Source organism: Nerophis lumbriciformis, linkage group LG28 (genome assembly GCF_033978685.3).
Source record: "Nerophis lumbriciformis linkage group LG28, RoL_Nlum_v2.1, whole genome shotgun sequence".
Taxonomy (NCBI): Eukaryota; Metazoa; Chordata; class Actinopteri; order Syngnathiformes; family Syngnathidae; genus Nerophis; species Nerophis lumbriciformis.
Window position 1 is genome coordinate 12,398,751 of NC_084575.2, and position 26,016 is coordinate 12,424,766.

General features: G+C 39.6%; 1 protein-coding gene across 4 annotated transcripts in view; it reads left to right on the forward strand.

Moving 5' to 3' along the window:
- The window catches only part of LOC133570863 (semaphorin-3F-like), a 112,780-nt gene that overhangs the window by 47,288 nt on the left and 39,476 nt on the right, over positions 1-26,016 (forward strand). For 2 of the 4 annotated variants that reach the window (XM_061923620.2, XM_061923621.2), the window contains exons 3-6: positions 14,136-14,296; positions 14,383-14,445; positions 23,233-23,352; positions 25,654-25,743. In XM_061923620.2, coding sequence (XP_061779604.1) covers positions 14,136-14,296; positions 14,383-14,445; positions 23,233-23,352; positions 25,654-25,743 — 434 coding nt within the window. The remainder of the gene's footprint in view (positions 1-14,135; positions 14,297-14,382; positions 14,446-23,232; positions 23,353-25,653; positions 25,744-26,016) is intronic. The other 2 variants (XM_061923622.2, XM_061923623.2) reach the window with 1 other exon arrangement.

The window sequence follows — 26,016 nt, forward strand, 5'->3', positions numbered from 1 at the left end:
AATGTATATTGATGCAGTTTTACATTTCTTTTTGTTTCACTAAATAAGCGTTTATCACTTGCAACTTTAAATGAAAAATTCCTTTGTAATAGGAAACAGTTACATGTATTCCCACATATAGTCGTAGTCAAAAGTTTACATACATTTGTAAAGAACATAATGTCATGGCTGTCTTGAGTTTCCAATAATTTCTACAACTCTTATTTTTTTGTGATAGAGTGATTGGAGGACATACTTGTTGGTCACAAAAAACATTCATGAAGTTTGGTTCTTTTATGAATGTATTATGAGTCTACTGAAAATGTGACCAAATCTGCTGGTTCAAAAGTATACATACAGCAATGTTAATATTTGGTTACATGTCCCTTGGCACTGTTGGTAGCCATCCACAAGCTTCTGGCAAGCTTCTGGTTGAATTTTTGACCACTCCTCTTGACAAAATTGGTGCGGTTCAGCTAAATGTGTTGGTTTTCTGACATGGACTTGTTTCTTTAGCATTGTCCACACGTTTAAGTCAGGACTTTGGGAAGGCCATTCTAAAACCTTAATTCTAGCCTGATTTAGCCATTCCTTTACCACTTTTAACGTGTGTTTGCGGTCATTGTCCTGTTGGAACACCCAACTGCGCCCAAGACCCAACCTCCGGGCTGATCATTTTAGGTTGTCCTGAAGAATTTGGAGGCAATCCTCCTTTTTCATTGTCCCATTTACTCTCTGTAAAGCACCAGTTCCATTGGCAGCAAAACAGGCCCAGAGCATAATACTACCACCACCATGCTTGACGGTAGACATGGTGTTCCTGGGATTAAAGGCCTCACCTTTTCTCCTCTAAACACATTGTTGGGTATTGTGGCCAAACAGCTCAATTTTTGTTTCATCTGACCACAGAACTTTCCTCCAGAAGGTCTTATCTTTGTCCATGTGATCAGTAGCAAACTTTAGACGAGCCTTAAGGTGTCGCTTCTGGAGCAAGGACTTCTTTCTTGCATGGTAGCCTCTCAGTCAATGGCGATGCAAAACACGATTGACTGTGGACACTGACACCTGTGTTCCAGCAGCTTCCAAGCTTTTTGGATGTTTTCAATTGACTCTTGATCATCCTGATCAATTTGTGTGTGTGTGTGTGTGTGTGTGTGTGTGTGTGTGTGTGTGTGTGTGTGTGTGTGTGTGTGTGTGTGTGTGTGTGTGTGTGTGTGTGTGTGTGTGTGTGTGTGTAAAATATATCATAGGAATTTAGTATGGGGAACATATTCACCATTAATTAGTTGCTTATCAACATACAAATTGCAAAAAAAAAAACTTTGGCTCTTAATTAGTCATTATTAAGTACTTATTAATGCCTTATTCTGCATGGCCTTATTATACAACCAGTAAGCCATTAACTAAGAGTGTTGCCTCAATAACCTCAGAATTATTGCTTATTAGTAACCCTAACCCTAACCCTTATATGTTTCCCTAGTGTCCAAATAACTCAAAATTAAGTCTTTGTAACTTTAATAAGCAATTCATTAATGGTGAATATGTTCCCCATACTAAAGTGTTACCAAATATATATATATATGTATATAGGGGTGTAACGATACACAAAAAGTTTGGTTCGGTACGTACCTCGGTTTAGAGGTCACGGTTCGGTTCATTTTCAGTACAGTAAGAAAACAACAAAATATACATTGTTTGGTTATTTATTTACCAAATTTGTAAACAATGGCTTTATCCTTTTAACATTGGGAACACTATAATAATTCTGCCCACGTTAATTAACATTAAACTGCCTCAAGTTTAAATGACAAAACTTTTCTTCTACATATAAAAAGTGCAACATTAAACAGTTTCAAGTCAACTCATCATGCTTAATGTATTACAGCATTTGGGAAGCCTGTTGTTGATTTTTATTATGTAAATGTTATATTTTTATCAACATGTGATAGCAGGAACCCTGCCATTCAAAACTAGGCTGCTACATTACTAATGATTAATGTAACTATAGCTGAAAAAATAGTACAATAGCAATAGGAGAGACTATTCATCCCTGAACACCATGGAGTTCATGTAGGCTTTATGATGCAGTTACATTATTATATCAACTATCAGAGACAGAAACTCTTCATTTAACATAATGTCCTTTTTTGCTGCTTCTACACAGCTCAATCAACACAAAAAAAGGTAAAGTGAAATAACAGACAGACAGGGCTTTGCTGTCCGTAACACACACACACACACACACACCGCAAAATGAGCTAACGTTACGCTAAAAGCTAATTAGCCGTCACCTCAAGCCAGGACTGCGAGCGAGCTAAAGCTGCCGTTTATGTTTCTAGAACATCAACGGGCTCATAGTGATGTTACTAGTACCGTAGTAGACTGGGAGGTGTTTATTATAATTTGGGGAGAGTCCGCTGCCTGATGCTTACCTGTCTGTACCGTAATATCCAATACAAGCAATCCTGCAGCGTGTTTACTTTTGTAAAGCTGTACAGCCAGTTAACATCTAAATGTTCTCCAATAAGCATACAAAGTTGGCCTGTTCCTCTATTTTAGTCAAGTTATTTACAAAAGTTAAACACGGTAGACTGTAGGCTACTAGGTGCTAACAGCTAAGCACACAAGCTAGACATGCGTAATAAGTGTCCTTCATTAAACAATATTGCAATCTAAAACAGCACATCTGTCAATATAAACAAGTATAAAATAATTATAGTTGCATAATACTTACACAAACAAAGCCTCCAAGGCAGAAGCGTATTAGAAAGTATCCAGTAACAAACGTGTCTGCATCATTTAACTTACTGCATCATAAGCTTAACTTTTTGAATTACTAGGTGCCGCCAAAAAAAAAAAAAAAGTTCCACGCCACTTTAACTTACAGAGAGCATAAGTCCATTCCGGTTGGGTAATAATAAATAGGTTAGTGTTTTTCATAACTACCATTGTTCTCTGTTTGACCAATTTCACTTGATCAAATCTTGTCTAACATTCCACACTACAAAATAAAAAAGTATGTATGATTCCTGCTGATATGCATCGGCCAATACTTAAGGCTCCAATATTGGAAGTGTAAACGCTGTATCGAGACTAAGGCTGCAACAACTAATCGATTAAATCGATTAAAATCGATTATAAAAATAGTTGCCGATTAATTTAGTCATCGATTCGTTGGATCTATGCTATGCGCATGCGGAGAGGCAATTTATTTATTTTATTTTATTTTTTAATTATTGTTTTTTATTTTTTTATTCTTTTTTATAAACCTTTATTTATAAACTGCAACATGTACAAACAGCTGAGAAACAATAATCAAAGTAAATATGGTGCCAGTATGCTGTTTTTTTTCCAATAAAATACTGGAAAGGATAGAAATGTAGTTTGTCTCTTTTATCCGATTATTAATCGATTAATCGAAGTAATAATCGACAGATTAATCGATTATCAAATTAATCGTTAGTTGCAGCCCTAATCGAGACACACATTTTGCACTGTAAAAATGTGTGCCTACTTGTGTAATAATGTAACTTACAACATTTTAGCTTTAGAATAAAAGCCGACTTGGAACACAATTTTTGTCCTGCTCTAAGTTGGGGGAAGATTTAATTGAGACCTGTAAGTTCTTATTGTTCATCAGATCAACGTTGTATTTTTCTCTTCATTTTGAGGTCGCAAAGGCAGATTTTTAGCACAGAAAAATATGTTTTGTAAGCACATACATGCTTTAAAAAAAAAAAAAAATTTAAATAAAAAAAAGTTTAATTAAGCACAAAATATTTTTTTATTTGCTCAATGTGTCTGTATGTTTGCTATACTCAATATTATTGTGCAATAATTTCTGCTTTCAGTGCAGGCAGACCGCTGTGCTCTCTCACATACACTCTTCCTCTTTCTTTCTCAACTTCTGCACTCTGCTTATTAATTTTTTTTCTCTGCGCTCGCTCAAGTTCCTGCTTTGCACTTGCTCAAGTTTTGGCACTGTTGCATTTGTGCCAACAAGGCAACCAATCTAAGAACTGGACATATGTACTCTTTGATTGGCTCATGTTTGGTCTCCAATTAGATCACTTGTTACATTGCGGACAAATGTACAAAAATAAACTGATATCATAATGTTTAAAAAATGTTACACATAAAGTTTAAATGGTAATAGGATTAGGCTTGTATAGCGCTTTTCTACCTTCAAGATACTCAAAGCGCTTTTACACTACTTCCACATTCACTCATTCATACACACATTCACACACTGATGCCATGCAAGACCCTAACCACGACCCTACAGGAGCAAGGGTGAAGTGTCTTGCCCAAGAACACAACGAACGTGACTAGGATGGCGAAAGCTGGGATCGGCTGCTCTACCACCCGATCCAGACCATTCCCAAATAAATAAAGCTTCAAATAAATAAAACAACTTACTTGTGAGGTTAAAAATTAAAGAACCAATGACTGTCACACACACACATAGGTGTGGGGAGATTATCCTCTGCATTTGACCCATCACCCTCACCCCCTGGGAGGTGAGGGGAGCAGTAAGCAGCAGCGGTGGCCGCGCCCGGGAATCATTTTTGGTGATTTAACCCTCAATTCCAACCCTTGATGCTGAGTGCCAAGCAGGGAGGTAATGGGTCCAATTTTTATAGTCTTTGGTATGACTCGGGTGGGGTTTGAACTTACGATCTACCAATCTCAGGGCGGACACTCTAACCACTAGGCCACTGAGCAGGTCATGGTGCACCAAGTTGTTGTTCCTCATTCATTGACTCCATTAGCCATCAATCAATGCTTCCTGCCAATAGAGCGTACATTTGTTCAAATACATTATCCCGGAAGCATTAGTTCACCGCTAATGGAGTAAATGAACGAGGAACAACAACAACTTGGTGCAGCATGACCACACAAGTAAGTTGTAATGTTAATATAGTTATTTTAACCTTTATGTACATTATTGTTTTTATTTGTGTACATCCGCAATGGAACAAGTGATCCAATTGGAGACTAAACAGCCAATCAGAGCGCACATTTGTCCAGTTCTCTGATTGGTTGCCTTTCTGTTACATACGTAACGCTATGTCAAAACTTAAGCGAGCGTAGCGAAAAGAACTGAATGCGCAAAGATTGAGAGAGAGAGAGTATGTGCAGAAAGCAGTAATTATTGCACATTAATATGGAGGGTAAAAAACCCTCCATCCATCCATTTTCTACCACTTGTCCCTATCCCAGCTGTACCTGGGCGGAAGGCGGGGTACACCCTGGACAAATCGCCACCTCTTTGCAGGGCCAACTCAGATAGACAGACACCGATGTCTATCTGACACGGTGTGGCGCAGTTGGGAGAGTGGCCGTGCCAGCAACTGAGGGTTCCTGGTTCTATCCCCGCCTTCTACCATGTCCGTAGTGTCCTTGAGCAAGACACTTCACCCTTGCTCCTGATGGGTCGTGGTTAGGGCCTTGCATGGCAGCTCCCGCCATCAGTGTGTGAATGTGTGAATGTGGAAAAAGTGTCAAAGCACTTTGAGTACCTTGAAGGTAGAAAAGCGCTATACAAGTATAACCCATTTACAATTTACAACATTCACATTCACATTCACATTCACACACTAGGGCCAATTTAGTGTTGCCAATCAACTTATCCCCAGGTGCATATCTTTGGAGGTAGGAGGAAGCGTACCCACATAGTCTCAGGGAGAACTTGCAAACTCCACACAGAAAGACCCCGGGAATCGAACCCAAGACCTTCTTATTGTGAGGCACCAGCACTAACCCCTGGACTACTGTGCTTCACAGTAAAGAACATAAGTACAAATTGGCTGTTTAGTCTCAAATTGGATCACTTGTTCCATTGCGGATGTACAAAAATAAAAACAACAATGTACATAAAGGTTAAACATTGCTCAAACAATTTAGATTTTACAAGTTTAATTTATTCTCAAAATAGCAATGTATGTGCTTGCAAAATATATTTTTCTGTGTTCAAATTCTGCCTTTAGGACCTCAAAATTAAGGCATAAAACTATAACTCCATATGTTTCAGCCTCAGACGTGCCTGTGGTTACTGCAGATTGTGTTGCTTGATGTGTTGATAATTATAACATAATTGTAGTGCCAGAAAACAGGATTTATTGCAGACATACAAACCAGATCAGTTTTACCAGCTTGGACAGTTTTGCATAAAATAAACAAGACACTTGCAGAGCTTATTTTATTCAGGCAGACATTTGTGCTTGTATGGCAGCAGACAAGCCGCAGCACAGCGGGGCCACGCCTTGACATCAAGCCAGTGAGAAGCCGACATGCCACAGATGCCTGGACAAGTATGTTGGATTCTCTGCAACCTGCATCCTCCCCTAAATCCCCTTTCATCTCTCAGCAGACACTCACGCTGGTGTGCAGGGATAAGAAGCGAGAGATTGGGGAGAATAACAAGAAGACATTTCTTTAGACGCTAGCAAGTCTTTTTGGAAAAGGGTGGTATTCATATCTGAAAGTGTAACGATTCATCACTATCCTCACAGCTTTTGTATTTTTCACTTGCCGTAGTTTCTTTACCTATTTCACCAAGCAGTAAGAGGGTATTTCAAGTTCTGACTTATGCTTGACACTACGTACTGTGTGCGAAGTCCGTACGCTTCTGAGGCGTGCGAGAAAATACTGTACATGTTCTGTTAGTAACCTCAGCAGAGGATGACCACATCCAGCAGGTGGACATGCTGCAGGTCTGTTGTAAGAAAGTAATGAGAAACATATTTCTCCAACACAAATCATATTCACCAAGACCGTGAAACAAAATACAAACTTCATAGAAAAAAAACATTTGGCTTCAATTTGTCTGCTAATAATTACAAAGTCCTTGCTGGGAAACACAGTAACATACAACAGGCGCTGTGGTTTGTAGTGCTGTCATTGTCGAATTTAGCAGTTGAACTTTTGGTTTTCATAAAATATCAAGGCTGGATTGTCTTTTCAAACCCAAGATGAGCAGTGAAACTCTGTAACATCACCAGGAATTACAAGCGATAAGGGTGGAGAACTGTTGTCGTAGCGTTGTTGGTATTTCACCACGCCACAGGCGTTTTTTGTGTTAAGGCACGTCTGCTGTTTGCAGGCGTTGTACAGCATGTCTGTCAGCCATGACAACGTTATGTTATGAACATTTTACAGTCATTGTTTTCCATCTTTCTGCAGGCATTGTAATAAGAGGATATTCACATAAAGAATTGTATGAAGTGCCAAACAAGGATGACTTAATTTGCCATCCACAGATCTACAGCATATTGCAGCATCTACAGTATATTGCAATTTAATAGAGACATGTGCAAACACGCAGGACACACTTCTTTTTGTTACACCCTAGGCAGTCCTTAGGTCTTTACAAAGCATTTAGCTATCAGAAATATGCAGCCCTCCATGAGTGTGTGATATATTTGTTATTGCTTTTTTATGGTTTCATATCACACACATGGCAAAACATCATTAACACAATATGCCATAGGGCTCTGGTCAGCTTTGGAAAAATGGTTCTATTTTGAATAAAGCACAATAATATGTTTATAACTTGCATATTGACAATTTTGTAGGGACTCGCAAGCTGGAAAGAATGCATATTTTTCATTTGAATGTGATGTACTGTAGTAGCTAGCAGTGATTCATGAACTTCATTATAAATTTGATGAAATCAGTGAAAATTATAGAGATGTTCAAAGGAACTAGAGGTGTCACAATACTACGTTTTAACTTGATACAGATGCTCAGGAAAGTATTTTATTTTCTATTAGGCTTTGCCGATAGTCAATAAGTCAATTAATCAAACGATAAATTAAAATGAACTGAATAATTTTGCAGGCATAGCTAAATATCCGTGTCTGTGTGTGGTTTTTTTGTATTCTGTCTCTTGCTTTCAAAAAGTGTACAATAGAGTTAGCTCTGTATTTCATAGCAAAATCAAATGAAGGGAGTGACTACTTTTGTCAGTCATCCACAATCTTTGCCTTAGCGGGTGACGTTTAGATATGCACAAGATGCACGGCCAGTGGGAAGCACCGCGAAGTAACACAAATGGGGAGGGGGAGGATTATGCTTTGATTACGCATGTTTACGGTTTGCATATTGCACATCACCTTTGTATTATGTGAAAGAAGACATTACCCAATCCTACGCACCATGTGCATACACTGTGCACCACGCACCTACACTTTGTCTGTGGTTGTCAACTGGTTTGGCTGCAGGACCCACCAAACCCCTTATGGTCGTCATTACCCACTAAGTGAAATATTTCAAAAATTGATGTCTTAATAACTTTGATCACTGTAGTTTTTGCACTAAAAAAAAATCACTTAAACTTGGAAAATGGGACAAAAAGTTGAATATTGTTAATTACTGATTCACACTCTAATCAAAAATTTAATTGGGTCTTTATTGGCCTAATTGAAATCCTGAAATCAAATGACTTCTGCACCATATTCTCCATCCATCCATCCATCTTCTTCCGCTTATCCGAGGTCGGGTCGCGGGGGCAGCAGCCTAAGCAGGGTAGCCCAGACTTCCCTCTCCCCCAGCCATTTCGTCCAGCTCTTCCCGGGGGATCCCGAGGCGTTCCCAGCCATAGTCTTCCCAACGTGTCCTGGGTCTTCCCTGTGGCCTCCTACCGGTCGGACGTGCCCTAAACACCTCCCGAGGGAGGCGATCGGGTGGCATCCTGACCAGATGCCCGAACCACCTCATCTGGCTCCTCTCGATGTGGAGGAGCAGCGGCTTTACTTTGAGCTCCTCCCGGATGACAGAGCTTCTCACCCTATCTCTAAGGGAGAGCCCTGCCACCCGGCGGAGGAAACTCATTTCGGCCGCTTGTACCCGTGATCTTGTCCTTTCGGTCATAACCCAAAGCTCATGACCATAGGTGAGGATGGGAACGTAGATCGACCGGTAAATTGAGAGCTTTGCCTTCCGGCTCAGCTCCTTCTTCACCACAACGGATCGATACAGCGTCCGCATTACTGAAGATGCCGCACCGATCCGCCTGTCGATCTCACGATCCACTCTTCCCTCACTCGTGAACAAGACTCCGAGGTACTTGAACTCCTCCACTTGGGGCAGGGTCTCCTCCCCAACCCAGAGATGGCACTTCACCCTTTTCCGGGCGAGAACCATGGACTCGGACTTGGAGGTGCTGATTCTCATCCCAGTCGCTTCACACTCGGCTGCGAACCGATCCAGCGAGAGCTGAAGATCCTGGCCAGATGAAGCCATCAGGACCACATCATCTGCAAAAAGCAGAGACCTAATCCTGCAGCCACCAAACCGGATCCCCTCAACGCCTTGACTGCGCCTAGAAATTCTGTCCATAAAAGTTATGAACAGAATCGGTGACAAAGGGCAGCCTTGGGGGAGTCCAACCCTCACTGGAAACGTGTCCGACTTACTGCCGGCAATGCGGACCAAGCTCTGACACTGATCATACAGGGAGCGGACCGCCAAAATCAGACAGTCCGATACCCCATACTCTCTGAGCACTCCCCACAGGACTTCCCGAGAGGCACCATATTCTCATTCATTGACAATACACGAGTAAAAACGATTGCAAATGTCATGGTTGACTTTAAAGAGCCGTTCGGAAGAGTACGGTCACATCCCTACCAGGCAAAGACCAACAACAGCTGACTATTTAGTTGTGTGTTTGACAAGGAGTGAGAAAGGAGCACACTACAAACTCCTACAAAGTTTCACAGGCTAAGCGGCCGAGCGTTGCTCGCCATTTTGCACCACTTTTCCCTTTTACACTTGTGTGTGTGTGTGTGTGTGTGTGTGTGTGTGTGTGTGTGTGTGTGTGTGTGTGTGTGTGCGTGTGTGTGCTCAATGCAAAATAAATTGGTTCTGGTTAGCTAGCAGCATCCAGTAAAGATTGGTTGTACCTTCCAACTAGGGTTGTACAGTATACCGGTACAAGTACAGTACCGCAATACTAATGAATCATATTCGGTACTATACCGCCTCTAAAAAGTACCGGTCCCCCCCGGTATTGGTATCGGATTGATACCCAAATGTGTGGTATCACCCAAAAACTAATGTAAAGTATCAAACAACACAAGAATAAGTGATTATTTCATTTTAACATAAGTGTAGATAGAACATGTTAAAAGAGAAAGTAAGCAGATATTAACAGTAAATGATCAAGTAGATTAATAATTCATTTTCTACCACTTGTCCTTAATAATTTTGACAAAATTATAGAATTGAAAATGACATAATATGTTACTGCATATGTCAGCAGACTAAATTAGGAGTCTTTGTTTGTTTACTTACTACTAAAAGGCAAGTTGTCTTGTATGTTCACTATTGTATTTAAGGACAAACTTGCAATAAGAAACATATGTTTAATGTACCCTAAGATTTTTTTGGTAAAATAAAGCCAATAATGTAATTTTTTGTGGTCCCCTTTATTTAGAAAAGTATCGAAATACATTTGGTACTGGTACCAAAATATAGGTATCGGGACAACACTACTTCCAACAACACCAACAGCAGCAGCTGAGAAACCTTTAGGCTTTCTGGCACTATACACGCTATTGTATTGTCACTATTTGATCAAATCCTTTTGCAAGTGGAGAAGACCATGTGTGTATTTTTATTGCAAGTAAAGCAGTCAGATGTTCTGGCATCTCCTCGTGGAGTAGAGTGTTTGTGGCTGCGTATTCCTCGTCAGTGAGTTCCAGAGATCAGCAGGAGTGTTTGTCTGCTCCCACTCAACAGGAACATGAGCAGCTCCTCTGCTCTTCTCTGCAAATAGAATCTCCTTTCTCAAGGTCTCCTTTCCCAAGAACACTTTGAATAGGAGAAGAAGATTGTCCGTGTTTGCTGAAAAGCTTGGGAGGCACTGGGCGGACCAGAAGAAAAGGCTGGTTTTCATATCCTCAATTATCCAAGGAGGGCGGATGTCGCAATGTTAGCAAGCTGCTGTGGAAACTGAGAATTTGCAGCTGAAGATTATAGCTGGAACTGTCGTTTGCATCACAGCATGACAAAGCTGGAAAGCAGGCGCAGCAAAGCCAGGATCACAGCGTTTTTAAAGAATGATGTTATGAATGATGAATGAATCAGTCACAACAGCCATGCAGGATCGATGTAATAGAAAAGACAGAAGAGAACCAAACTAATGGTCATTATGAGTTTTCTTGACTTGTATGCACGGCGGTGTGATTGTCATGTTTTATTTTGAGCATTCAGCTTGTCAAATAAAAAAGTGTCATTTAATCGCAATAAAAACTATAAAAGTAATCAGAGCGCGGACCTCCGCTAGGCCCAATAGTCCCAATAGTAAAGAAACCTTTAAAAACAAATCCTATACATACGGTGATCCTGATCAGCCCCAAAACCTAATCACTTGTTCCTTATGCCATTTCTGACATTTCCTGAAAGTTGCATCAAAATGTGTCCATAACTTTTCAAGCTATATTGCTAACAAAAACAACCCCAGCGAATATATAACCTCTTAGTAATTAATGGAAGTATAAATTACATTTTCATGTCTCTGCGTGTTTGTTTTCTTTGTGTCTCGCGTCCGAACAAAGTGAAGCTTCTTGTCGGTCATCCACTCTCTTTGTCCCTGTGGGTGGAGGCGGGCACACTGACATACACACACAGAGAAGTTTAGCCTCGTAATGTAAACAATGTAATGTAGTAGAAAAAATCTAATCACTTGTTTCTTATCCCGTTTGTGACATTCCCAAATGCTCCTGTATCTAATTGAGTTAAGTTGCTTACTAACTAACAGATTACATAACCTCCTGGCTGAATGGCTGTCAATTTGTGGTATGTGAATTTCCGAGAAATAGGGACACTATTTATTTTATTTTGTTTTATATTATGTGTATTAAAAGTCTTCATAAAGCACAGCTTTCACACAAACTTATAAACACGTCCTATGTTCCTAAAACACTTCATACACTCTAAAACCTACATCATTCTGACATCAAATATTCCATTGGTACTCAAATCTCATACTCGATAGTACTTCAAAATAAAATAACTTTACGATTAAAGTACTCAATGGTACTTTCAAATTAATAATAATTTAATGTATTAGAAAAAAGCTTAGATACATATTATTTTGCTTCGATTACCGTATTTTTTGGATATTTTGCTTCGATTACCGTATTTTTTGGAGTATAAGTCGCTCCGGAGTATAAGTCGCACCGGCCGAAAATGCATAATAAAGGAGGAAAAAAACATATATAAGTCGCACTGGAGTATAAGTCGCATTTTTTTGGGAAATGTATTTGATAAAATCCAACACCAAGAATAGACATTTGAAAGGCAATTTAAAATAAATAAAGAATATTGAACAACAGGCTGAATAAGTGTACGTTATATGATGCATAAATCAGTGTTTTTCAACCTTTTTTGAGGCAAGGCACATTTTTCTCATTTAAAAAATCCGGAGGCACACCACCAGCAGAAAACGTTAAAAAAAATGAAACTCCACCAGGTCGTCATGCCTTATTTTGAGTTTGTTAGTGTTTTCCTGTGTGTAGTGCTTTAGTTCTTGTCTTGCGCTGTTATTTTGGTGGCCCTTCCTGTTTTGTTAGTGTTTTCCTGTAGCAGTTTCATGTCTTCCTTTGAGCGCTATTCTGCGCACCTGGTTTGTGTTAGCAAGCAAGGCTATTTACATTGTTGCTGTCCTTATTTGTGTGGAAATTGTTGACGTACTTTGTGGATGCAGTAAGTTTTTGCTGTCGTCCAGCGTTCTGTTTCTGTTTACTTTGTAGCCAGTTCAGTTTTACTTTCGTTTTGCATAGCCATTGCCTTTCCCATTCGTTAATTTTTGGTTTAAGCATTACATACCTTTTTACCTGCACACTGCCTCCCGATGTGGTCTGCATATTGGGATCCCAACAAACCATCCTCGTCTCACCCGACACTTTACGACTTTTACAAAGCAATTAACTACCCGCTGCCACCTGCTGACATGGAGTATTACGTGGTTACCCTGCCGAGTTTTACACAGCACAGACACTAAGCAACGGCACATTATTTGCAGATTATAATTATTGATTTGCAAAAAATATTTTTTGGACCAATTAGGTGTAGTTGCATAATTTCCCACGGCACACCAGACAATCTCTCACGGCACACTAGTGTGCCGCGGCACAGTGGTTGAAAAACTCTGGCATAAATAACCAACTGAGAACGTGCCTGGTATGTTAACGTAACACATCATGGCAAGAGTCATTCAAATAACTATAACATATAGAACATGCTATATGTTTACCAAACAATCTGTCACTCCTAATCGCTAAATCCCATGAAATCTTATACGTCTAGTCTCTTACGTGAATGAGCTAAATAATATTATTTGATATTTTACGGTAATGTGTTAATAATTTCACACATAAGTCGCTCCTGAGTATAAGTCGCACCCCCGGCCAAACTATGAAAAAAACTGCGACTTATAGTCCGAAAAATACAGTAATCGTTTAATGAGTGTAACTTATAAAAACCCTAATGGATGTATTACTCAATTGCTAAAAAAAAATAAATAGCTGCAACTATTCTTCATTTTTAAAAAGGTTTAGAAAACGTTATACCTATAAAGTATAAAAAGAAAAATATTACTTATTAGTATCAACATAGCTTTTTCATGTTACATTATATCTGATTTACATGACGATGAAATATTTAACATAAAAGTAGTTCAATAATTAAGCATGTTTATTGTTTAAATACCGGTAGTTGAATTGCATTGTCTTTATTTAAAAGTAGTTCAATATTTAAGCATGTTTATTGTTTAAATACAGGTAGTTGAACTGCATCGTCTTTTAGTACAATAGAGGTGCACAATGATTTTTGTAATCACCAGAAGAGCAGCAAGCAGTTGCATTGTGTTATAAAAAAAATAAATAAGGAATAGTATTGTGCAAATTCACTTTGGATATTCTGAAGGTTTGCTACTCTATTTGTATCTTGTGGGAGGTTTGGCGTCGTAAAGATAACCCTGTTGCCCTAACAGTACTAACCAGTGGATAAATCCAGAATTTGGCGCCACAATGGAGCAGCCTCATATATGATCATGTCTGTGATTTGTGTTTCCCAATTTTACACTATGTTTTCCTACCACCGCAGCTTGAACAAAACCATTTTTTTCTCCTCTTTCCTCTTGACAGAGTTAAAGTCAACCGGCACCGCTCACCACTTCTCCTTTTTGCTAAACTCCAGCGACTATAGAATTCTTCGCATGGACGAAGACCACGACCGCATGTATGTGGGCAGCAAAGATTATATCCTGTCTCTGGATCTGCACGACATCAACAAGGAGCCTCTCATTGTAAGGCCTGTCATGCAAAAGCAATAAACTTAAGTTCTGATGCTCAGCCTGTCTATTTTTTTTACTTTTTTTTTTTTTTTTTCAAGATCCACTGGCCTGTTGCCCCGCAGAGGAAGTCTGAATGTGTCCTTTCTGGAAAAGACACCAATGTAAGTATTTTATAAATATACAATTATCTTTTTACTTTGACAATTGTTTTAGATCAGGACTTTTTAAAGTGTGCCTCTCCCCCTCAGAGAATAACATTCCATTGTAGCCTAATTGCATATGTGTGTATTTCTGTTCAGCACAAATTATTTACTCACCGCAGGGACTAAAACCTACTTCATTTTCTCTTGGACATAAGTGCAGTTTGCTTAACACTGTTAAAAATAGATGTTTTTCTTTATTTTTTTCAAGCTGCTCAGCCTCCCCTTATGTTTGATATGACTCGATAATGCATTGTGTGATAGTGCTTTGGTTATATTCAAATGATAGAAAAGTTCAAAAAGTCATGAAACACACAAAATTCATCACACAATAGTTAAAATGTTAAATAGCATAAATAAATAAAAATACACCGCCACTTGGTATTATTTGTATGATAGCTTTTCGTGTAAAACATCTGGACTTTAACAAATAGATTTGATTCACTATCACTCATAAACACTTTATATTGGGATTGTCTGTGGATTTAGCTTGTTGTTGAAATACAAGAAAAGACCAACCACGAGTGCTTATTGGTGGACATGTACCGTATTTTTCGGACTATAAAGCGCACTTAAAATCCTTTCATTTTCTCATAACTCGACAGTTCGCCTAATGTATGGAATAATTTTGGTTGTGCTTACCGACCTCAAAGCTATATTGTTTGGTACATGGTGAAATGAAAAGAGTGACCAGTAGATAGCAGTCACACATAAGAGATACGTGTAGACTGCAATATGACGCAAGTAAACAACACCAAAATTGCATATGTTCCATTGAAAATATAGAACATTACACACGGCGTGTTTCAGTACGACTAGGGTAAGCTTTGAAGCCGCACCGCTTAATGGATTGTGCTGTGCTTCAACATACGAGTATTATTATGGTGTGTGTATAAGGTAAGACATATTATCTGGCGTTTTGTTTCGCAATATTATGCAAAAGCAACTTTTCTTACCTGCTGGTACCTGCTGATCTGTATTTGGGATCTGCATAAGTCCTGAAAATTTGTGCGCGTCCGCCTTTGTAGTCCGTACCAACGACATAGACTATAAGCTTCTTCTTTTTTTCTATCTTCTTTTTATGGGACATTCATCCTCCGCTGTTGCCATTTCTAATATAAAGTAGTGTAAAGTTCTTACTTATATCTGACAGTAAACTCACCATGAAAGCGCTAAAACATACCGGTGTAGTGAGTTTATATCATTCATCCAAGGAACTTTAGTTATTAGAGAGTTCCGGTCAGACGTTTTTTCACGGGACACGTTTCCGGCGTTGTTATTGCACTAGTGAGCCACGGATGAGGAGATGCTACTCTGTTTTTGAGTAAAGTCTGAATGTCATTAAAACAGTTAGCTCCATCTTTTGACACTTCTTGCATGCTACAGCAAAGATGACGGGGAGAAGACGCTGCCGAAGGTGAGCCACGTAAATAAGACCGCCCACAAAACGGCGCATCCTGAAGCGACTGTCAGAAAGCGGCTTGAAGAGGATCAGTAAAACATAATCTATGCAACATTTTGACCAAATAACCACCATTACATTTTATGTAGACCACAAGGAAGTGTTTTCAATTTAGAAAAAAAAGATAATAATAATATGACCCCTTTAATGCGCCCTATAATCCGGTGCGCCTTTTGTATGAAAATAGACCTGACGAGACCCGCTCATCGGCCGTGCGCCTTATAATCCGGTGCGCCCTATGGTCCGGGAAATACGGTAGGCCTTTTTACTCTGCCAGTCAATCCCGATTTTTTTCCCTATATGTGACCTGTATCGGATTTTTTCTTGTCAACATTGCACTTCTGAATTTTTCAAATCCGACCCAAGCCTCTTTCACATGGAGATATAAATCAGATATGTATGCGATGCGACTGCAGTGTGCATGCTCTGGTCGCATTCATTTGACCAGAATGTCATCAAAAACTGATAAGCGTTAATATTTCGCCAAAATAGACGCTTGCGAAATAAATAATTGACAAATGAGCAGCAGTTTTAGGAATTCACGTGTACATTCCACCACTCCTGTTTATGTCTCCGACTGCATGCTCGCCAACACGCTCTTCGGGAGCAGACGTCGTAAATGTCTCAAACTGCAAAAGGCCGAAATGCTTGCTGTCGTCCTTTCTAATCTTCTGCACATTATATTCGTTTTCACAAAATGCTGACTTTGATTGCACAGAATCTTTGAAATTTCCAAAAATGTGCCAGTACTGTAGACCGACTACAATTAGAGCCATGTTTACTTGTAAACACTGCTGCAGGTGTGACGTCATGTCTGCATGTGGGTTAGTTTGCATTCACATTAGACATCACATTTTTTTTGTAATTTGAGCGACTACATAAAAAGATTGGATTTGACAAAAAGTGTGAAGGTATTCTTAGATGTTAACTGACTGTCTAGCTTTGCACAAGTAAACTCGCTGCAGGACTGTTTGTGTACATTATATCACACATTTTACATGCAAGCATATATCATCACATATTTGTTTGTTTTTTTATGATATCGGACCAATATCCGATATTAATGTTGAATCGAGATGCCCCTCGTTATGATGTACAGTATGTCTAATTCTTCATCCTTGGGGTATTTTGACACATACATGCTTAAAGTATAAATAATTAATACAATATATACATTTATTGTCTTTGTCCAATAACAAAAGTACTTTACGACAGGCCGTTTGGCTGAAAAGTCATTGACATCTCACAATTGATTGAATTCATTACTGCTTACTGCACCGCCGTCATCAACAAGAGTCTGGGCTGCTTCCTAAGTGCCACTTCACTGTCTCACGCTCGTCCTCCATGACAGTAGCAGCAGCATTGATTGCTGATTGCAAATAACTGCTATCAAGGAACAGATCCTGAAAATGTGCCATTGCTATATAGCCAACATAGGGTGTGGGAATACAGAAGGCATGTACATTAATAAAGTGAGATCAAATGCTGGCTGAAAAGTAGAATGTCCAGTCTTGATGTGGTCCTAAATCCAATTATCCAGATTATCAGATAAGTTTTAACATCTGTTGTGCTTTTGTAAGATCGCAGTATGTTTTGTTCCTTTGGATCGTGAATAAAGTGTCAGGATAAAATCTAGCTCTAAGGTACCTCAGCTTGCACAGGGAGCCAATTAATTATCATGTCATCATTTTAAATTGTCCCGTCCAAAGAAGAAAAGAAAAAGTAAAAAGGTGTTAGCCTTTAAAAGCTTACAGAGCTCTCTGAAGTGTAATCAGCACATGCAAACACACTAATCTTGCCTCAGTATGTGTAGCATGGAAGTTAATCATTGAAATGCATACAAAAAGCAGATCCTTGGCTTTGAGGTAGTCCACACGCCCACACACACTTTTCATCTGCGAGGTGGATGGTGGGGGGTTGGGGGGGGACAAGGCTAGGCTAATAATCCCGGTCCTCCCTGCTAGCGGAGTGCAGGCTGCTGTTTATTCAACTGGAATGTTCATTTGTGTGCGCTCACTGACCCGTTGCTTCCCTCTGCCTCTGGCTACTTGGTATCGGCCTCCATCTGTGCGATCACGTGGGCTTGTACGAGAGACTGTGTGTGTGTGTGTGTGCGTGTGCGTGTGCGTGTGCGTGTGTGTGTGTGTGTGCGTGTGCGTGTGTGTGTTTGACATTTCATCAGTAAGCAAAGAAACAGCGTTAGCTTACGGGTAGACAACCTGGCAATCTTCACCTGCTCTTTAGAGGTAGACAGATGATGACAATTCAGAGGCAATTCAGAGGAGATGTCGGTGCAGGCGGTGAGGTCAAAGGCAATCATTGCCGCTGTGCTTCTCTGTGGGGGAGCACAACTGTAAGCCAAATAATGCGCACACACACACACATACCACACACACTCGTCTGAAGAAACATGCAACTAATGCATCTGTTGTGTTGCTATGATGTGAAAAAATGTCTCATCCCCCGCCCATGGTACCATCTTTGTTTTTAAAGCCCCCTTTCTTTTTCACCACCTGTCACTTAGCTGACACACATAAAAACAGTCAAAGGTCCCAGTAACGCTGCTACGCTCTGCAGCGTTTTGGGGTTATTTGTTTAGTTTTCCTAGGTTTCCTGTGTTTTGTATTTATTTCGGTTTCAGCGCTGCGGTTTTGAACGCTGATCGACACTCCTGTCCGTGATTGACAGCCAGGAGACACACCTGTCAGTGGGTGTCAATCATGAGGCCTCATATGACCAGTATCGTTATTATTTTGTATTGCTTTGTCATGTACTACATTGCCAAGTGGCCGATACATGCTTCGCACCAAGGAACTGATCTGCGAAAATCCAAAAACCACACGCTAAACAGCATGTGCAAACTATAAAATTGTGTGTACTATTAGTGAGCGTGTTGCAGGTGATCTACTAACCCAGGGGTAGCAACCCAAAATGTTGAAAAAGCCATATTGAACCAAAAAGACAAAAAAAAAATCTGTCTGGAGCCACAAAAAATAAAAGCCTTATATAAGGTTTATAATGAAGGCGACACATGATGTGTCTATATTAGCTATATTTGCCTACTATCTAAGGCTGACGCAAATCTTCGTTGACAGAAATGTTGTATTTTAATTTTTATTCTACAAATTTTTGCAACATTGGAAATCATTGATAAATGGAGGCCTCTCAGAGGGTGCGATAACTTCTGAAATGACTGTCTTAGAATGGCCAAAGGTATAGATGCGTGTGTCCAACTTAAAGGAAACGGCAGGCTGTCTTCTTCTAAATTTACAATCTTTACAAGCTGGGTAACGTTTGCTGTGGTCGGGAACAACATGGCACACAAACAACTATGAGAAATGCAGCCAATATTACATACAGATAATGTGTCATGAGACATGCAAATATAAATTAAATACACAGAGGACATAAGTAAAGGAAATTAAAAATATACCTACAAACAAGGCATAATGATGCAATATGTACATATAGCTAGCCTAAATAGCATGTTAGCATCAATTAGGTTACAGTCATGTATTGACCAAATATGCCTGATAAGCACTCCAGCAAATCAATAAAATCAACAAAGATCACCTTTGTGCATTTACGTACAGCATAAAATGTTTGTTGGAAAAAATTACACAAAGAAGGAGTGGCATAAAACACGTCTTTCTGTGGCAGCATCGGAGAAAGTTGTACATGTGAACAAACTACGGTGAGTGAAGCATGTTTAGTATAAACAGTGGGCTTTCTACCAATTAGGAAGGCTTGTGTCATGTTTGTCCTCCTACAAGAAATATACTTAAAAAAAAAGTATTTTTTTTTCTTCTTTTTTTTCCATTTCCACACATCTCTGAAAGAGGTCCAGGATGCCACTAGGGCAGCGCTAAAGAGCCACATGCGGCTCTAGAGCCGCTGGTTGCTGACCCCCGTACTAACCCCTGGATGCGTCACGGCAGCGGCATCTGCCGTCCGGCAATTACCACCGCCGTTCTGTTGCAGGTCGCCGTGCAGACAAATAGCGCAGACTTTTACGAGAGCTCGCAAAGCCGCGCATAATCATATGAAAAAGTAAACACCGTGGAACGTCTCGAGCTTTGTCGTGCATCAATGCCCACAGGCGAGCGCATTTGAGACAGCATTGACTTGACTAGACTTGTCAAAAAGACAAAATTTTTGCTATGCAGGATGACAACTTTACTTTTTGTAGCAAGCAACAACCCAACAGTAACATCATCCCTGGCGAGCATTGTAAACACACACAATTCCCACAAATTGAGCCCCTGCCTCCCTGGCCCCCGTATCAGCTGGCATTTGACACAGAACCCCATATGTGCAGATAGCTGCCCAGGATATTCCTGTATAATATTCTTTAATTTTGGACCTACAGAATCAGCATTTGGGTCAACAAGGTTAAATTGCATCCGAAAACCTTTGACAAGTTGACTTCATATCCGTCCCCGCCCATTAGGATGTTTAAAAGTGTAAAATATGATCCACTTTGAAGACAGACTATTTCATTTTGAAAGTAAACCAAATATTTTTTTGTGTGTTTGTGCATGACTTCCTGTCCAACACAAGCAGATTTTACCCTAAATAGATCCGCCGTGCTGCAGCAAACGTCAAAAATAAAAGCTCTGCGTATATTTAGCGCATGGACCCATTGTCGTACCGCAAGCTGTGCACATTGACTTGAATAAAAACGGAACCAGTCCGCCGGCGTGGCAGTTACGCAATGCAGCCTTGACGCTTCCTGTTTAAATCAGGGGTAAGACTTTGTGTTAGTGATGGTTATCGTTAGGATATTATCAATACCAATATTGACATTCCTTATTTATACCGGTATTCATCGGTAATTTTATCGGTACTATATGTAATTGGTGTAAATAAAGATGTGAAAAAATATGTTTTACTACCACTTTTATTAGCACAAGAGGTTGTACACCACCAACATCATCTAACATCTCACAACAGGGAAGTCTTTTATCAGCACCTGCTTTTTAAGTCTTAAAAAGTCTGTTTGCAGTACAAGGTGCATTGCAGTTGTTATGTCATCATTTTTATAAAGACCACACATATCCATCACTGTTTCTATTCATTACAATAACACTAAACTGGAAATAATATTTATTTATGGCATTCATGTGCAAAGCACAGACCTATTACATGATATATCATATTAAATATAAATCAATATGATTAATTAGCATATTAGGTGAGTGTGCATTTAAGCAAGATGTGTTTTGATGCGACTCAAACGCGGTGCAATGGAGTGTCGTCGAGCATCATCAACTAGAGACCTGTCAGCGGATTATTATTATGGATTATTCTTTTACTTCCTTTTTTTGAGTGGATTATTATTGGCCTGTGGATTACTAGATCGCTAAGAGGACAGTTGATGAAACGCGGTAGCGGCGGTTTTGAGTAAACGTGTTCAGACTCATACTGACATTAACTGTTTTTCTCGTGCGTGACTTTAAAGGGGAACTGCGCTTTTTTTTAGAATGTTGCCTATCGTTCACAATCATTATGAGAAACAAGAACGCGCATGTCTTTTTTTTTAAGATTTTAAAGATGATTAAAAAAAACGCTTGGAAGATGCGACTAATGTAGCCATTGTAGCCTTCAAAGCCCTCTAAAAAACCTTCAAAACCCTCCAATGTTTTGTATACACGCTGCAAGTATATGTATAATGTAGTAATAGACCTGTTTATAAGAATTTGTTCAATATTTATCATATTTTGGTCTTATTACCTCACTCTTCACCACCTCAATAATTGTGCTGTGGACATTGCATTGCTGCAACATCAACGTAACACCCATCAGACATCTGACTGTTCCCACCCCCACACCCCTCTTATCCCGATCTTCCTGACAATGCTAAAATGCTAAAATGTAAACTATTGTCAACCTGCACATCAATGCAGTTTCTATGCCGCTGGACAAAGCTCAAACAAAATCTCGTTGTTCATGTATGACTTAAGTGTTATTAAGACAATGACAATAAAGGAATTGATTGATTGATTTTAGGCACAGACGGAACTAATTCCTCGGCGCATTGATCTCCGTTTCCATAGCAGCGCACGTCTGACTTATGGCGTCTTCTAATCATGGCAGACTTAGTAACAGACAATGAAGACGACTATTTTTGGACAAATGAGGATTCACAATTGTATCTTTTTGAAGCTAAACATACGGAGAGTTACCTACTGCTTCTAGAAGCGAGCACTAAGGAAGAGGAGAAGTTTGAGCAGACGGAAGCCGAGAGAGTGAGGTGAAAGGGAAACGAAGCTGCAAAATGTGGAATTTGGAGACAAGCTATTCCGACATAAATGGCGTGCTTGCCCCCAAAGAAACCGGAAAAAAACGTCCTTGACCAGCTGGACCAAACATACAACTGTCCATCAAGTGAATCACACTTTATACGCATACGCTGTCTGGCTAGATGTATACGAACAAAATATGAAATGTGGGCTAATACTTTACAGACATGATTGTTCAAGTTTTTCAGTCAGTACAGATTGGTGTCTTATTGCAGTGTTCTGCATTACAAACTTGTGTTTCGTGCGGACACAAAAGCTAGCTTATCTCTTGCCGTAGTTAGCTTTTACAGCTAACACCCAAGCACGCCAATGTTTTACTACGCTAGAAAGAGAGTTCCTCAGTGTTCGCTCTTACAATAACAATGTCACTATAGTTTGGTTATTATACAGGTTACGGATCGTAAATTAAGTATTGTTGACGATTTTTAAATACATTTGTAAAGTGATTTAGAGGTATATTTGATTGCTCTTATTAGCTGCATTGCTAGCCACCAAGAACGAGACGATTTTTATATGTTAAAAAGCGAAGAAAAACAAAAACGTTGCTCTTCTTGTCTCCCATAATGATTGTGAACAATAGGCATAATTCCAAAAAAAGTGCAGGTCCCTTTTAAAGGACTTTTGAGGAGGAAATATTGTTGCTTTGCAATTTTTTGTGTGGTGTTGCTTCCTAATTTGTAATTATTCCAAGCTCATTATGAAATCCTACCCATGTCTTTTTTCTGCGTAGCAGCAAGTGAAGTATGTGACAACGAGTCATAGTTACCTGATTCCACTGTTTCGCCACAGAAAAATGACCAAAAAAACCTCATTTAATTTCAATGCAGTGGGGTGTTTTTTTTTACATTTCTGTTGTTGTTTAGCATAAATGTTAAAACTGGGAGGTATACAGATTTGGTTTTATTTGGTACTGATTTGAATTTGTGCCAATCTGTGTTGTTTGTTTTTCATCTTCCTGAATCCTTGTTGATGGTCGTTCCTCAGGGCGAATGCGGCAACTTCATCCGTCTGATTGAGCCGTGGAACCGCACTCACCTGTACGTTTGCGGGACGGGAGCGTACAACCCCATCTGCACGTATGTGGACCGAGGACGCAGGTCACAGGTACCAAAAATACTTTTTTTTTTACTTTCTTCAACAGCATTATCTGTCAATCTAGCTCAGGTCACAGAGGCTTAATCCTGCTCTTCAATTTCATGCACTCTGCCTCTGTCCTATCTTCTTCTGTCGCTATCGATTTGCACGGTGTCTCGGGCTCCAAGGACAAATTAGCTCCTGTAGAAAGTTCCATTATAGCCAAGATTTGACCCAGTAGTACAATTCAATACGCACATTGTTGTTGACTTTAAAAGAAAACGGACACAACTTCAGATCACTTTTAGGACCTAAAGGGTGGCGGCCTCCAAACAATGGATGTTGGGAGAAACAAGGCTAAAAAATGCAAACTTGGTGTTACTGTTACATCCACCTCTTAAAATGAGGCAACCAAAATTCCAATCAATTCCCCGCTTGTAATCGTATCTCTCCAACTGTTTATGCAGGACTCGGCCTTCTGTTTTTCTGTCCAGCTAAGAGACTCTGAAAACCCATCACTACTGATGGAGCCTCTCATCCATCATCTGCCTCGTTGCTCCGCCCCCATCCTTACTTCTGTCGCCAATGGCCTTGCACGCTTCTGCATGTTTAGTGTCAATCCTTAAATGGGGCGGGGGGCATTTAGCCTGCCTTCATTCAGCATATTGTTATCCTTTCAAGCCCATAAACTATGTCTCCCTTACACTGTGAACTGCTTTTGTTTTGTTTGGGGATTTTTTTACGAAGATTCACTGGACACAATATTACACACACCTTTTATTTTATTCACACTAAATACAAAAGCACACGCTCTGCCTTTACGAAATATAAAATGCTTAATTGCACTCAGATAAGAATTAATCAGTCTCCCCAGCATTTCTCAGGCATTTTCTGTCATTGTTGCAGCCTAAAATGCCTGAAATTCTGACATGAATTTATGAATGTTTTAAATGTTCTATGTAACTGTGACCCCAAAAAGCACAGGATATCAACAAACAACTGTATTGATGTATTACTTGTTTTATAACACACACACACTTAAAAGTAGACACAAGATGGCAGTTAAAAATCAAACTCAGGGCTCCATGTCAAATTACTGTTGTGTTTTAATCCATTATAACTAAGAATAGTAATAATCAATCATAATTACAGAAAGAAACACCACTAAAGGCTTCCTTATTGTCCGCTGTTTGTTCTGTTGTCCACAAGTTGTAGACATTACAAGTATATTCTCAATGTATGTTTTACACTTGAAAAGTGTTTGTCCATCTTAAACATTTATTTATGTTCCAACACATTTAACCCCACAGGTTAAGAGTGTTTGTGAAATGTTGCGAGAGATCCATAGCGCAAATTTTTGTTAGTAAAAGAGGGACGAGAGATTATCATCACACTCAACATGTCTTACATGTAAATGCTGCCTCTTTGCTAGGTCAGCATTGTAAAATAAAATATGTTCTTAATTGTCTTACCCTGGATAAATAAAATGTATATAAATAAATAGATATATACTAGGAAGTAAATGTTTATATACTACATTACCCAGGAGGCTTAGCGCTGGAAACAGGAAGTAGGCCTGAACTACACGTTAGGATGAAAATTGTGCCGTTTGATCAATGAATAGTTGACATATTGTTACACGTTGTTGTTCCTGCTTCATCTAAAAAAGAAACAAACTAAGTTTTGATTATACAGTTTTTGTGCGCGTTTGGGCACCACTCAGAGACAAATTTGATTGGCCAAAATGACGTTGATTGGCCAAAATGTGCGGGAAAGTTTTTATAATAATTTGTGGGGATTGGTTGAATTGGCGCAATTTTGACATTGCAAATTCCTCTAGAGACTGTTCATTGTATCAATACCTGCACTGCATATTTTCAGTAGCTTGTGCTGGTGTACCTAATGTTTTGTCCAGTGACTGTATGTTCGATGTGGAAAAATGGTCCTAAATAGTAAAGTTAACTTTTTGATGCTCTTTCCTTAATAAATAAATGATAAATGGGTTATACTTGTTGCTTGTATAGCGCTTTTCTACCTTCAAGGTACTCAAAGCGCTTTGACAGTATTTCCAAATTCACCCATTCACACACACATTCACACACTGATGGCGGGAGTTGCCATGCAAGGCGCTAACCAGCAGTTGCATGTCTTGTGCATGATGTTTGCATGACAACAAAAACGCCTAACCATCACAGAGTCTTTGCGTGTCCAATTCTTGCCAATCTTTTCACACGTAGGTGTCTTATAGTCCGCGCGGCAAATCCCTTTTTAATCTTTGGCCTGTCACATGTTAGTAATGAGATGGCCAAATGTGCCATATCTGTGTTTTAGGGTTCCTTCTACCTTCAGGCCCCCAAATCTGGAGGGAGAACCAATCGGGCAGCAGACCCCAGCGCTACGTCAGATCTTATGGAGGCCAAGGTGGGCTGATGGGGTTTCGTTTTGTTTAAATAATAAGTCTGGTGCCCACCTGGAGAGCTGATTGGAGAAGTGATGACATGGCTTAAAACACAATAAACTGCCTTCTCAATGATATACCGTATTTTTGTAGGGGTTCAAATGAGAAAATGAAGTGACGGCTTGAATTGCAGGCATAAAAATGTGCAGTAAGCTGGCGTTGTTTATTCGTTCTAAGAGCAAGTAGGAGATTTATTTTGTTAAAGAAAATTTAAACTGCAATATTTTCCCAAAGCA